This window comes from the organism of the source record quoted next, unplaced genomic scaffold (genome assembly GCF_019419815.1).
Source record: "Pyrus x bretschneideri cultivar Hongxiangsu unplaced genomic scaffold, Pyrus_bretschneideri_v1 Contig28, whole genome shotgun sequence".
NCBI lineage: Eukaryota > Viridiplantae > Streptophyta > Magnoliopsida > Rosales > Rosaceae > Pyrus > Pyrus x bretschneideri.
Genome location: NW_025999590.1, coordinates 1,440,326 through 1,454,174, shown reverse-complemented (window position 1 = coordinate 1,454,174; position 13,849 = coordinate 1,440,326). Strand labels below are relative to the sequence as shown.

Below are 13,849 nucleotides of genomic sequence, written 5' to 3'. Positions count from 1 at the left end.
TTGATTTGAAATATTATCACAGTAATATTTTTGTAGTGTAAAAGTCTTTCTCTTTACCTCGTAAGGAGAGATAAAATCTCATTTTGTCCAAATCGTATGCATTTTTATGATCCTTTTCGTTTCGCTTTAGATAATTCTAATTGAAAAGAAAATACTCTGAGAATACGCATTATAATTTTATCTCATCGTGTGCTAATTCAGCAAAACACAAACTAACAATTTTGCTAACATAGCGTATTTTTATTGTATCAAATTACAGATGTAGCTGCTAGATCGACGAGTTTGCTCATCTTAATCTCTTATAATGCTTCCAAGAAATTGGGTTGGCACCATAATGTTAAAAATGGTGATTGAAGTAAATAGGTACTAGTCACGATGTGCAATGATGATGAAATGGGTTGTCGAGTGGTTGAAGAAGCAGCCACGCCATAAGACACCACCAAATTGAACCCTGTCTCATGCATGGTGACAAATTCTCATTTGTCCTTGCCTTCGATTTCAGGTGAATCTACCTGTCTTTTTTGTTTTTTTTTTTTTTTTTTTTTTTGATACAAACGATATACTGAGAGAAAAAAAATTAAACTATAATATCAATTAAAGGTTAGATATTCTTAACCAATTCATTGACATGCATTTTGATGTTAATTTTTTTTTTCCGGTTAAAGAGCTACTTCTTTTACGTATTCTGTCAAAATTAACATTAACTTCCGTAAGTATATGTGAGTTTAGTCTTTAGCTAGAACAATGTTCTACCTTATGTAACCATCATTTTACTTGAGTTCGAATCTCTTTGTCATAATTTAGGTGAATTTTCCGTAACCATCCTATTACTTGGAAAAAAGCACACAAGCTTTTGTAAAATTATAATTTTAAAATACTAATTGTTGGGACAAAAATTTTTTTCAGTGTGCTGAAAATATGATTCGGTACAGTAAATGTCATAATACAATTAGTTAAATTTTTTTTTTTTTTAATTTTTAACTAATTATATTATTACACTTAATGTATTATGTCGTGTGTCCATTAGGAAAAATCTGTCATTAGAGCATATATATCGTCACACTCAACAAGTAGTATAAATTTTTTTGGCTAACTAAGATCATGACATTGATGCCCCAAAACAACTACTACTTCTACGACCAGTCGTCTAGAACAAACTTTTTCACTTGGGAACAAAAGAATATACTAAATTTAACGGCCTTGATTGCTCAATAATTGCAAGTGAGGACCCACAAATAATATAATACACTCATCGTTTAACCATTTATACCCAAAAATTAACAACAATTAATCAAACTTTTTTTTTTATCTAAAGTAAAAAAACGACAAATTTACAATCTTTAATAATAAAAACGACAGAAATATACAATCACGTTCCATTGCCAGAAACCCAGACTTCAGAGAGCTAGAGAGATAAAGAGAGCTACATACCTAGCAGGAAGTCCACACATCGGACGGTCCCGATGCTCCAATAATTGCTAATTTATCATCAAAGACCACACACCGAGGGACCCGTACACTGAGGGGAGAGAGAGAGTGACAGAGAGAGAGAGAGAGAGAGGCTGTTTTGAGAATCTAGATCGAAGTCGTTGGACGTGGATCAGAAGCGATCGATGTACTTGATTCAGCAAACACCTCCCCGTGTACGACACTGAAAGCGCAACTGCATGGACTTCCTTCCGACGACGGATGGTTATGTCACGGTATTTAAAATTAAATACCGCTACAACGTCATCTCGTTGTCCATTTTACTACAAATCTTGGAAACAATATCCCTATTGTTCCTAGTTGAGGAAAAATATTGATGATAATAATAATAATAATAATATAGAGATTGATAGAGATGGAGATTTTAAATTTTTTTTTATGTAATGGGAAGAGTCATACGCAGAGGGCACCGACTTGGACGAGTTTAGGGACGAGGTGGCCGCTGAGGTGGAGGGCGACGAGGGACTCGAGGCCGCCGACACAAGTGCCGCCGATGAAAACGGCGGGCGGAGTATTACAAGATTGTTGTTGTTGGTCGTCGTAGGGGAGAGCAGCGATCTCGTGATTGTCCAATTCGATGACGGTGGGGTGGACGCCAACGGTGGCGAGGAGCTTCTTCATGACGTGACACATGTAGCAGGAGCTTTTGCTGAATATGATGACGGGGTGCTCGGAGATGAGGCGGCGGATGCGGGTCTCGGCGGACTCGGCGACGTCGATGGAGAGAGTTGAGGAAGACTTGTTTGTGGGAGCGGGTGGGGACGGCGAGGTCGGGGCGGGTAAGAGGCCGAGGTGGACGGCGTCGTTGGAGCAACGCCGTAGGCCTTGCATCGCCGGGAAAGCCAGAGGAGTTGCGTGGTGGTGAATTGAGGGAGAAACGGAGAGAGGTGGTGGGGAAATGACGTCGACGGGGGCAAAGAGAAAATAAGTGGTGGGTGTGAGAGAGAATGGGGTTGGGGGAGGTGCGTATAAATATAAAAAGGAGAGAAGGGGGAGGAGGTGTGCTTGCTTATGTCACAATGTACTGTGTTTACATTAGTTTTTTTGGGGTCGGAGGTTGTGAACATTTTCACTCCCACGCGCTCATATATGCTACTAATTTGTTAAGGAATATTATATTCACACATCTTAAATTATTTCTCTTATATTTTTTTAATTTTTTAATATTTTTCCTATAAAATGTTAGTGGTGTATAAAAAATATTAAAAAAAAATTAAAATGGTATGAAAGAAGTAATTTGAGGTGTATGAATATAATCTGTCATTTGTTAAGTCTTAATTTTTCCCTTCATAGTTTAAGAATTGGTTTTCTAAAGAAGAAACTTTAGGTTATAATGTCACAATCGAACAAAAATCTTATCATCATAACCTAATTTATTACTTGGCATTTGCTCATAGTATGTGCATGCTCATAATCCAAAGAATAAATGTAACGTTTTATTGTTGAAAGTATTAAGTATCAACTGAAATCGTAGCTTATAAACTCCGTCATCTAATGAATTAAGTCATTGAAGAATGTTTGTCAGGTTCATTCTTCAAGACTACTTCTAAGTATAGTACCTAAGTGACGAAGCATTTTGACATTGTTTTGTTATACTTGCCACGATTGATCATGATATTCATATATTTGTTTTCTTTTATTGATTGCCAAGAGATACGAAACAACCTTATTGGATGGATAGCAAACTGTAATCTCCAATTGTGGGAGAGGCCCAGAGCTTTAATAGGAGGAATTGTTGCTATTTATGACCTCTAATTTGAAGAATACAAATGGAAATCCGTACCGACCTATGTTGAAGAATTATCGTTGAGTTTGAGAGATTTTTTAGTGTGACCATAATACAAAATGGTACATTACATATCACTATACAGGTGATGAGATATATATGTTAAAAAGTTGATAACTCAAATATTAAAATTTTTCATCATTTATATAAAAATACATGATTTACAATTCGTATTCCAATCACGATGAAAAATCTCTTCTTGAGTTCGGCTTGAAAGAGATACAATTGAGACATAGCTTGAACATAAACCAATAATGCTCGAGTGAAAATTTATGAATAATTGGGAGGCTTTCGTGCACGAGGTAAGCAAGCGCGTGGGAATCGTTTAATACGAAATACGGTGGGTCGGAAATACTGGATATTTGCCGGTCACATGGGGGGAGTGATCAGATGGTCGTCGTAGTAAATGATGGTGACGTCACATGGACTTCGACGTGGAACGGTAAAGATTGAACCTTGACGTAACATAAAGCCAAAGCCCCTCCCCTTCCTGCCAGGCCCCCATCCTAGGAAAAATAAGTGAATTTTAATGAAAATTTTTTAGTATTATTTATTTTAACAAAAATTCATATTTTTATATTAAAAAATCAATTATAACATCATTTACTTTACTCTTTATTATGTTATTTTTATTAAAACGTAAAATTTTCAAATTATTTTTATTAATTTACCATAAAGGCCGGATCATCTGACGTGGACTAATTTGCACGAGAGGGTGATGGAGCGGGACCCAATACCCAATGACAGAATCATCGGAGCCAGACCATACTTTCCTCGTGATAGAGAAAAGTTTCAGTATGACTGGTACATAGAATGGTACATTATGTATCACTATAAAAATAATGAGATATATGTTAAAAAGTTAATAATTTAAAAAATAAAAATTTTCACCATTTATATAAAAACACGTGATGTACCCTCCGTATTTCAGTCACGGTGAAAAATTTCTCGTCATCATGAAGAGATTTTTCAATGTGATTGAAAGTGGTAGTGGTACACCACGTGTCACTATACGAATGGTGGGATATGTGTGTTAAAAAATTAATAGCTTAAAAAATAAAATTTCTCACCACTTATATAAAAATAAATGGTGTATCACCCATGTTCCGATCACAATGAAAAATTTCTCATCATCTTGGAGAAATTTTTAGTTGTAACAGGAACACAAGTGATACATCACTTGTTTTAATTGGTGTGGTGGAAAATTTTATTTTTTAAGTTACTAACTTTTTAGCACACATATCCTATCAAGTGACATGTGGTGTACCTTCCTGTGTTCCAGTCATACTGGAAAATCTCTCATCATCATGACATTCCCGTGCAGACACGTGGCGTCGTCTTTTACTTTCCTTCAGGCACGGAGATTGTGGGCTTTGTTGAGATTGATGGCCAGGGCCCACGCTATTATGGTCCTGCAAGACCCTGGCGAATAGTGGGGATCCACGTGTTTGTCCGACGCTAGCGCTGACGTAACGTATGTTGTGGAATGGGGGACCCACCCATCAATGAATTGTGAGATCTTGGAGTTGTGAAAGGTACACCGTTGATGGTGGTGGTAACAATGGTGTCTGCCATATGGTTTCGAGATGAGCTGAGGGATTGCATCACAAGTTGGAATGGGCCCCACTCTCTTTGTCTCTCTCTTTTCTTAAACCCTAAACGCAAGTTACAGCAAGAAGATTCGACTTTTATGGCATGATTTGTGACAAAAATAGAATATTAAAGTGATTAGCTATAGATTAAATATAATTAAACGCATTGTAAACTTGCAGGTTTGTGAAACGGACTTCATCTCAATTTGGTGAACATCAAATCACTTTAAGAGACAAGGTACAACATGAAATTCTATTTCTGTTTTCATCCGTCGTAAGGTTTTCTTTACAGAAAACAACGGATTTCTTGTAATTAATTATATAAATGATGCTATATTAACATCAAAATTACATAAATAACTACAATACTTATATGTTTCCAGTACAACCATCATCTAACGGTTTGATAGGTTTGGTGGTTTATATATTATCATTCAAAATCTAATTAATTAAGAAAGAATGTGCAAATTGATTTTCAGAAACAAAGCGTCAGAATTGCTTCTCAATGCAGCAGAAGCAAAACCAATGTGTTTGACTTGTAAATTTTTACCATTTCATCTCCTTCATAAGGACCTGCCTTAGTAAGCATTGACAGTGGGACTCATACAATGAGATGCTCCTGTGTCAGCAATCCATGAGTCCCGTATATATGAAAATATTTCTTTTGATCGTGACATAGAAGATCTTATGTATTACTTTGTAGGGAAAGTGTGTAAACCTAACTTTATTTAGTATGAAAATGAAGCGCATACACACACACACACACACATATATATATATATATTGGGTATCAAATTAATAAGGCACGCATGCTCCCATTGGCCTCAATATATGTCTCCTCTAGGTTAAAATTTCAGTGCACTGTGTAGTCAGGGATATATCTTTTCAGTCACGGCATGAGTGAGATGATGAAATTGTTTTACAATTAACAACGTTAGGTCTACTATGTAGCTAGAAATGTGATAAGCGAGATGGAGAAAATAACAACAGTTTCATGGTAGAATCTCTCATCTTCTACTAATATTTTACTCGTCTTGTTTACTAAAATTTCACGGTTCATTGCTTGCTCGTTTGAATTGAAACTACTGAGGATTTCACAAATCACAAAGAAGCAATAATATTTTGCAGTGCAATGGGAATTGAAGCTACGTAATGTAGCTAGTGGACAGGTCGTTTATTGCTTTTTAGAATAGATAGTGTTATTCACATACATATTTTTATTTTTTACACATCTTTGTTAATTTCATGTCATGGATCTTCATAAATTCATTCAATCTGATGACTAAAAAATCGAGAAAAGTGTGTGAGAAGTAAAAATTAATGTGTGCATGACACTATTCTTTCAGGATAATCGAATAGAGATGTCAAACAACTAGACTTGTCACAGGGTTAGCAGATGAAATACGAGCACATCAGCTTTGAACTCGATCCCTCCCATCTCCAATACATAAGTTGAAGTCGTCATCCTCACCATCAGCAATTCAGACATGTTCATCAGATCAGAGGGATCGATCTGAAAAATTAAATGTCAATAATGAACCAAATCTTAAATCCATTTTCCAGAGAGACAGATGGTTCGATTGGTCTCCAAAATGTCCAAGAAAAAGTAAAGTTTTCGGTACAAATTGATGGTAACAGAACCAGCAAAAACTGATACGTATAGCAGAGGCTGATGACCTAAGGCAAAAAGCAAAGAGCAAAGGGCAAAGCTTCCTTGCGTATCAGTTTTTCTCTTTAACAATTAGTCAATTCATGGCATGCATAATTCTTATTTTTACAGAGCAAAAAAATAAAAAATAAAAAAAAATAAAAAAAACTAGTTGTGTATATATATAACATCGAGTTGCACTTCGTAGATCATTCATGCAAAATATTAATCAAACTGGAAATATTTAAAGTATCTAATTGAGTTAAAAAAAATTGACAAATACTTTGTTATCTGAAAAACATTGAAATTTCATTAAAATAATTAAATAGGCAAATGGTTTCGAATTAACGTATCGCTAAACACCTGTTTAAACAACTGAAAGCATTTTTCTTTTTCCCTACAGACTGTTCTATAGTCATAGTTTTGGACATCCATGCATATGATTCATGTGGTTATCAACTATTGATATGTTGTGAGATTCACTTGCACACACAAGCATGGAGTTGTCAACTGTTAATAATATGTTATGAAATTCACTCGCATTAACAATTGATGGGTTGTTATATCTACTTATCGTATTATTTAAGAGTCCAAAGTAGTTAGTAGGAAAAGATGGACAAACAAAGTAAAGCATTGTTGGGGACCTAGAAATCGTGTAGAATATACTAATAGTGGACAACAAAATGTGATCGCCACCTTCATTACCTTGGTGGTGTGGTATTAGAAAAGCCATGACGACGCACGCATCTCTCTCTCTCTCTCTCTCTCTCTCTCTCTCTCTCTCTCAGATGGAGATGGAAGTGTTGAGTGTCGACAAGTTGACACCATCGGTGGGCTCCTTCAAAAGGAGTAGAAAAGCTCGTCTTCTTAACCAATTAAATGCGTACTGGTTGGTTTGTTTCATATTGTTAATGATGCTATTAATCACTATTAGCGGCATATAATTCATTCGTTCATTCATGCATGCATATATGTGTGTGTGTGTGTGCATACGTCGTCTCTTATCAGCCTGAGTCTTTTACTTTACTCTTCCATCTTTGTTTACCATCCAAAACACAATTGCTTAATTTGATCATGCTTACCACTAATTAATCAATTAATTAGTTTATTATTAAAGAAAGCAAAGGTGGGAACTTGAATGTTGAAACTGCAAGTTTCATATGCCAGCCACCGGCGGAGCCACGTTAAGGGCTACACTGGGCTGTAGCCCAGGTAGCTTTCGGTAGAAAATAAAATTTTACATGTAATTTTTATTGATTTTCGAATGTAGCCCACCATATATTTAGTCACTAATTCGAATTCTCTCGGTTTAATTATATAATACAGTTTACAAACCATCTATTTTTCTCACATCTTTTTTCTCATCACTTCTTGTACATGTACAAGTTTGAATTTGTTTGAATAATGAAAGTTCTTGGCTCATCTTGTGAAAATTTTCTTAAGCTAACTAATACTGTAAAAAATATAATATCAAGTTTATTTGTTTATAAAGATTTAAATCTTTAAGCTAGCTAACCTAGTGAAAAATTTCTAACTCCGCCATTGATGCTAGCACCATTGAGCCTTGTTAATTTAGTCCTAATGTGCACGTGATGTACATGTAATGTTTTGGGTCATTGTTTGGATTATTTCTTTTGGATTCGTCCTCTCAAAAGTACTAAATCTTCAACCATCTGACTGCAAGGCAGCCAGAAGAGGGGTTTTCCACCTGGGTAAAGACCTAATTCCTTTTGAAGCGGAACACGAACCCATTTTTGCTACTCTGGATTCTTAATTAGCATAGCGAAATTGAGATTTATGATAAAGTCATCGAATTTTTTATGGTGTTCTACCTTTGTGTAGTCTCGGTCCACAGAGGAAGACTCCGCACCTGAGCCTCGTTAGTCATTGCGAAAAAAGAGATTAGAGAATTTGTGTTGTCATTCCTTATTTTCCACCCCTCATCGCCATATTTTTATGAAGTATCTAATTTGTTATACAATAATTTTTCGTTTCTTATATCATAAAGTTTATCACATATACAAAAAGTAATCAATTTTTGCCATCCTGATGGATTGGGCATGCCTAACTATCGTTTCATATAGGTTTCAATCTTTATTGTTAGTTTTTTATCCGAAGTTTTGCTACATGACCCCCTCGTTTGTACTCTTATCTTTTCCTTTCTAATAAATTTTGGTGGGTTTGGTGCTTGAGGTCCTACCAGCTCAGGCCTATGCCCCATTTTTCAAAAAAAGTACTACAGCATATGTTAAAGTGATATGTTTACCTCCTAAAACATTGTTATTGAATATAAAAAGCTAAGTATTTTTCTTGGCAATATTAACATATAGAGGATTTCTCCTGCGCACACGTGGGTTGTGCACACTTCATGGACTGCGCATGACCCGATTAAACGATGTGGATGACATATACCACGACATAGCAACCAAATATCAATATCATCATAATTTTAAATTAACGTATCAAGAATATTTACCATATATCGATGTAATATATACTGAACATAAGCATTGTTACCGTGCCATTAATTAAGTGTACTATTATGCTCAAGACTTATCAAAGCCCAATTTTCACAAGACATGGTATTTGAGAGTATGGTGATCCACTATCTATATGGTGGGCCTGTCACATATGTTGCTCTTTGGGGTGAGATAATGAAATAAACTTATCTTTTTGGGCTGGATATAAATAATGCTTTCGAGAATTAAATTCAAGACCTTCTGCTTAATAAACGTATGCTTTTTTGTTTTTTTTTTTGTAGCCTATCTTACAAGTTTATACTTTTTAGGTTTTTGTAGAGGGGTTTGGTCCTATGTTGCCTCTTTTTTTTTTTATGTATTTGTTTCGTCTTATTTTTAGCTATGCCTCATTGAGTTCCATTTTAATCTCACTTTCTCTTTGTAACTTAAAAGTCACCACTTTACTCCTTAAAACTCAAAATTCGTTTCACTTTGACTTATGGACTCTCTGTTTTTCTTGAAACTTATAGGTAGTCTCCTGAAACATATATGTAACCCAACCCCCAGTAAGATTATGCCACATGTGTTAAATTTTTTATTATAAATCTCCATTATGTGTGAACATTAAACAATTAGAGAATAATAAGTTTAAAAGAAATTGAATAGATGAAAAAAATAAAAGCCTAGCTCACCCAAATCAAACCCACATAAGAAACTAACGGATCTAAGACAATGTCAAGAGAATTTTGAGTTTTATAGAGACAACTTTCAAGTTTCAAGTAAAAATTAAGTTTCAAGGGGCAAAGTGAAGCGAATTTTGAGTTTCAGGGAGTAAAGTTGCGACTTTAGATAAAAATCGAGAGCAAAGTGAAATTAAAATCGAGTTCCAAGGGGCATAGATAAAAATGAGCCTTTTTTCCTAGAGGGGTAATGTTTGTCTTCTCCCTTTTTCTTTGTATTTGGTTTTTCAAGAAAGGGTAATGTTTATATCCTCTCTCTTTTCTTATATTTATTTTTCTCATTTTTTGTATTTTGTTTTTCTCGCTTTATGAGGTGTAAGGTTTATATCCCTTTGATTAAATGTGTGACAACCCGTCCCTCATTTTATGTTTTTATTAATTTTAAAAGAGTAATTTGATGAAAATGCCCTAGAGGCGAGGGTATTGACTTTCGTTGACCAGAGTATTGGGAGACGTATGAAAGATATTTTTAGCATACCCCTGTAATGCTCGTCACTACGAACGCGTAGGCGCAAGCAGAATCGAATCTGAAGCTACAATAAAGATTTTACAGACTTACGAACGTGAAGGGCGATTTCATAATTTCATATTGGGAAGATATTTCATGTCTTGTTTTGTGAGCCACATGGGGCCCACACCCCAATCTTCCCTTACTCTCGTGTCCCCTTCCAGATTTTGGGGGCGTATACCTTGTTTCCCCCTTATCTTGTCTCTCTCGGCTCTCTCTCCCCTCAGCTTTCTCCCTCTCTGTACTCTCCCGTTCCCTCACTTTTGTCAACTCTCCCTCTCTGTAAGCTCACCACCGCTGCAAACCACCAAAACCATCATTATCTGCATGACCTCACCACCATAAACTCAATTTTGAGTATTGTTTCATTGAAAACGAACCCAAAACGCAAGTTCAAGGAACAAGGTTTTGGGCCGAGACTTCTAGGCGAGATTCAGACAATTTCCAACCATCTTTTGAACTCAAAATAGGTATAAATCAATTCCTCTCGTTGAGTAGATGAATTTTCATGTTTGGATTGTCTAAATTGGTGAAGAAATGAGAAAGTTATAAAGATTTAAAGTTTACCTAGTTTCTTGCGACCTTCGAGAATTCTGAGTCATCTTTCGGTCAAACCAGGCCGAGTTAGCCGTCATGCAAGGTATCATTCTCTTCGTCTCATTGATAACTACGATTTTTGTGTTTGAATCACTCGATTTCGCTGAGTATTGACAAAGTTATGGACGTTTAAAGTTTGTTCAGTTTTCCGGCGAACCCGTGCCTTTCGGACCATTTTTCGGCAAACTCCGGCCACGGTCGAGGAAACCAAAGGTATATTCCGACTCCTTGTTCTTTGGGCTTCAATTTGGTATATTGAATAACTAGTTTTGGTTGAGATTTGGGTCTGAACGGAGGATTCGAAGTTGCCCAAATTTTGAAAATTTGAAGAAGAAGAAAAAGAGAGAGAAAAAAAAAAAAAAAAAAAAAAAAAAAGGGGTGGTGGGCTTAAGTCCAAACTCGACCTAAACCATAAGCCCCAACCTTTGGGCCACTACTCCAGCCGGTCCATTCCAAAAATGGGCTCACAAAGAATATTCCTTATATTGGCTTTTCGGAAATTTCTCAGAAACCCTTAGGCCTTGTTTGGCAGATCGGATAAAGGATCGGATAAGATTAGTTATACGGACTTGGGTGTTTGGCGTTCACTCGTATTAAATAAGCGCCGGATTAATTCAACCGGTCGAATAGGATAATACGGTATACACCCGCTTAATAAAACCAACCAAAACGCCCGGATTATTTAGTCGGGGAAGAAGAATATGGGAGAGAAAGGGAGGGAGTTTGGGGGGTGTGGCGGAGAGAGCTAGGGAACAATTATTTGGGATTCTTCTGCAGTCGGGGAAGAAGAAGGGAGAGAGATGGAGGGTGTTTGGGGGGTGCGGAGAGATCTGGGAACAAAAAAATGATTTCACTTTTTTAAATTTTTTTTTTTTTAAGTTTGATTCCTCCTATCTAGTATAATACCAAACACAGTATAAATAATACGGTCACTAGTTCGATACTACACCAAACACCCGACTAATTTAGTCAGTACTATCTGGTGGCTATTTATCCTATCCGACAGAAATAGTCAATACAGTCCGAGCTGCCAAACGAGGCCTTATAGACTAATTTTGACTTTCTGAGTCCGTTTTGACATCCATTTAATGAAATTATAAAGTTTTAATGTAGTTGATCGACGGGGCGGCTTGATTGACTTTTAGGATTAACCGTAGACTTTTTGTAAAATATGACGGGGACCTTCCTTAGTGTATTTCGACGCTTTGATTCCAAATTCGCACTTCGTTATCCTAAATTTAATTGTTTTAGTGGAGTTTTACTAATGGGTCCTAATATTTATGCTATTGTGCGATTAGTATTGGTGACTCCAGCTTTCTTAGTTCGAACGCGTTCGACTCGACGTCATGATTTGTGAGTGGGTCTTTTCCTTTTTATAGTATATGTATCTCTATTAATTAATGAAACTCTCTTTGTCGACCAAAAGAGAGTGAAAATATAACTTAGTTTTCTGTCACACAAAAAAAATAATGGACAATAATGTAATTTCACAAGTCCAAATTTTACTGTTTTTATTGAAACCTCACTTGCAAGTGATGTTAAAATATCTCTAATATTTAAAATTAAAAGAAAAAACCACACACTCCCCCACGTTCTCTCTCTCTCTCTCTTTCTTTTCCCCTCTCCTCATTTTCTAAAAAAATGTGTTCATACACACAAAGTGTGTAGGCAAATGCTAATATGATTGATAGTTTCCACAAATGCTTTGAATTGATTCATGCACTTCATGCCATGATTAAATTATGTTATGAGAAATGTTGCCCTGTTGTTAAATATCAAGATGATCTTACGAGATGCGCAAGTAAGTTTAGGTAAGTTTATTATGTTGATTAGAATTATTGCATTACTATGGCATGCTTATACTCATATAGTTCGCTCATCATTGTTGCACCCCGGTGTTAGTGCTCCCGCCCTGGTCCAGGGCCAGCCTTCACGTGATTGTTCACCTCCCGCACCGCACGCTCACCTTGGATCCAAGTTAGGTGCTAGCATATCGTACAAGTCGCATTAGGCTACTTCGACTTGTAGGTGACCAGCGCATAGCGCTAGCCTTCACGTGATCGTAGCATTAAAGCGTATATTATTACACCTAGCCTGTCGTACAGGTCACATTAGGTGACTCTGACTCATGTGTTAGCATAGATTGATGAGCAATAGATGCAGTCGTACATGTCACATTAGGTGACTCCTACTTACCTGCTAGTATATATTGTTGAGCTTATGATTATATTCATATTGCCGTTAAGATATTTTGTTGTGGCATATTTCTGGATTTATTGTTTGCATGCATTGGATTTCATACTTATATGTAGTATGATTTTTAAAAAATTATGCTTGTTTTACAGCGAGGGGTTACAATGTTTTTAGAAAAGTTTTTTATAAAACTTTATTTTTAGGCTCACTCACCCTTGTTTTTCGCCTCTCCAGGTTCTAGTAGTAGAGTTTTCGTACTGACGAGGATTATTGACAAATCTTGGTGTGGAGGATTACCATTGAGGGTATAATTCTCATCATATTTTACTGTACTGTACTTTGCTCTATCATCACATGTGAAATGGGTTCATTCCTGCTCACTGCGCACTCTTGCATTTAGGTACTTTTAGGTTTAAATTTATTCACATTTTCCACATTATTACTCTTTATGGCTTTGTCACCTACCAGGTGTCAGCCATCACAGCTTGATTCGGAGTCTTAGTGGACATTCCAGATTGGAATGTGTCAAAATGTAATATTTGTTTTTCATATCAATAAAACTTCCTCGACGAGGTTATTAAAAATAGAATAAAAAAAGTTGAACTACAAGAGCTCATTTCATATAATATTTTTGGGCTGAAGAATGAAAGAAATTTGTTCCTATCTCATATATCTTCTTTTATATTATTTTTAAATCTGAATATTGGATAAATATTCGTAGCCAAAGCATATTCTAAAATCTTATCCAACTAGTTTGGTCCATCTGGATACCACATGAAGTCTCTTCATTGTCCTCACGCAGAGTTCTTTTTAGTTAAAGTTTCGCATTAAATAATTA

At 36.0% G+C, this 13,849-nt stretch overlaps 1 protein-coding gene across 1 annotated transcript; it reads right to left on the bottom strand.

Annotated features, from left to right (window-relative positions):
• Positions 1–1,236: 1,236 nt before the first annotated feature.
• On the bottom strand, positions 1,237–2,450 carry LOC103952232 (glutaredoxin-C6). The gene has a single exon (XM_048588273.1). The coding sequence runs from the start codon at positions 2,317–2,319 to the stop codon at positions 1,882–1,884; it is 438 nt and encodes a 145-aa protein (XP_048444230.1). The 5' UTR covers positions 2,320–2,450; the 3' UTR covers positions 1,237–1,881.
• Between the last annotated feature and the right edge of the window lie 11,399 nt (positions 2,451–13,849).

Excerpts from the sequence above, each read along its gene's own strand:
- LOC103952232 (XM_048588273.1), bottom strand. The coding sequence starts at position 2,319 with ATGCAAGGCCTACGGCGTTGCTCCAACGACGCCGTCCACCTCGGCCTC.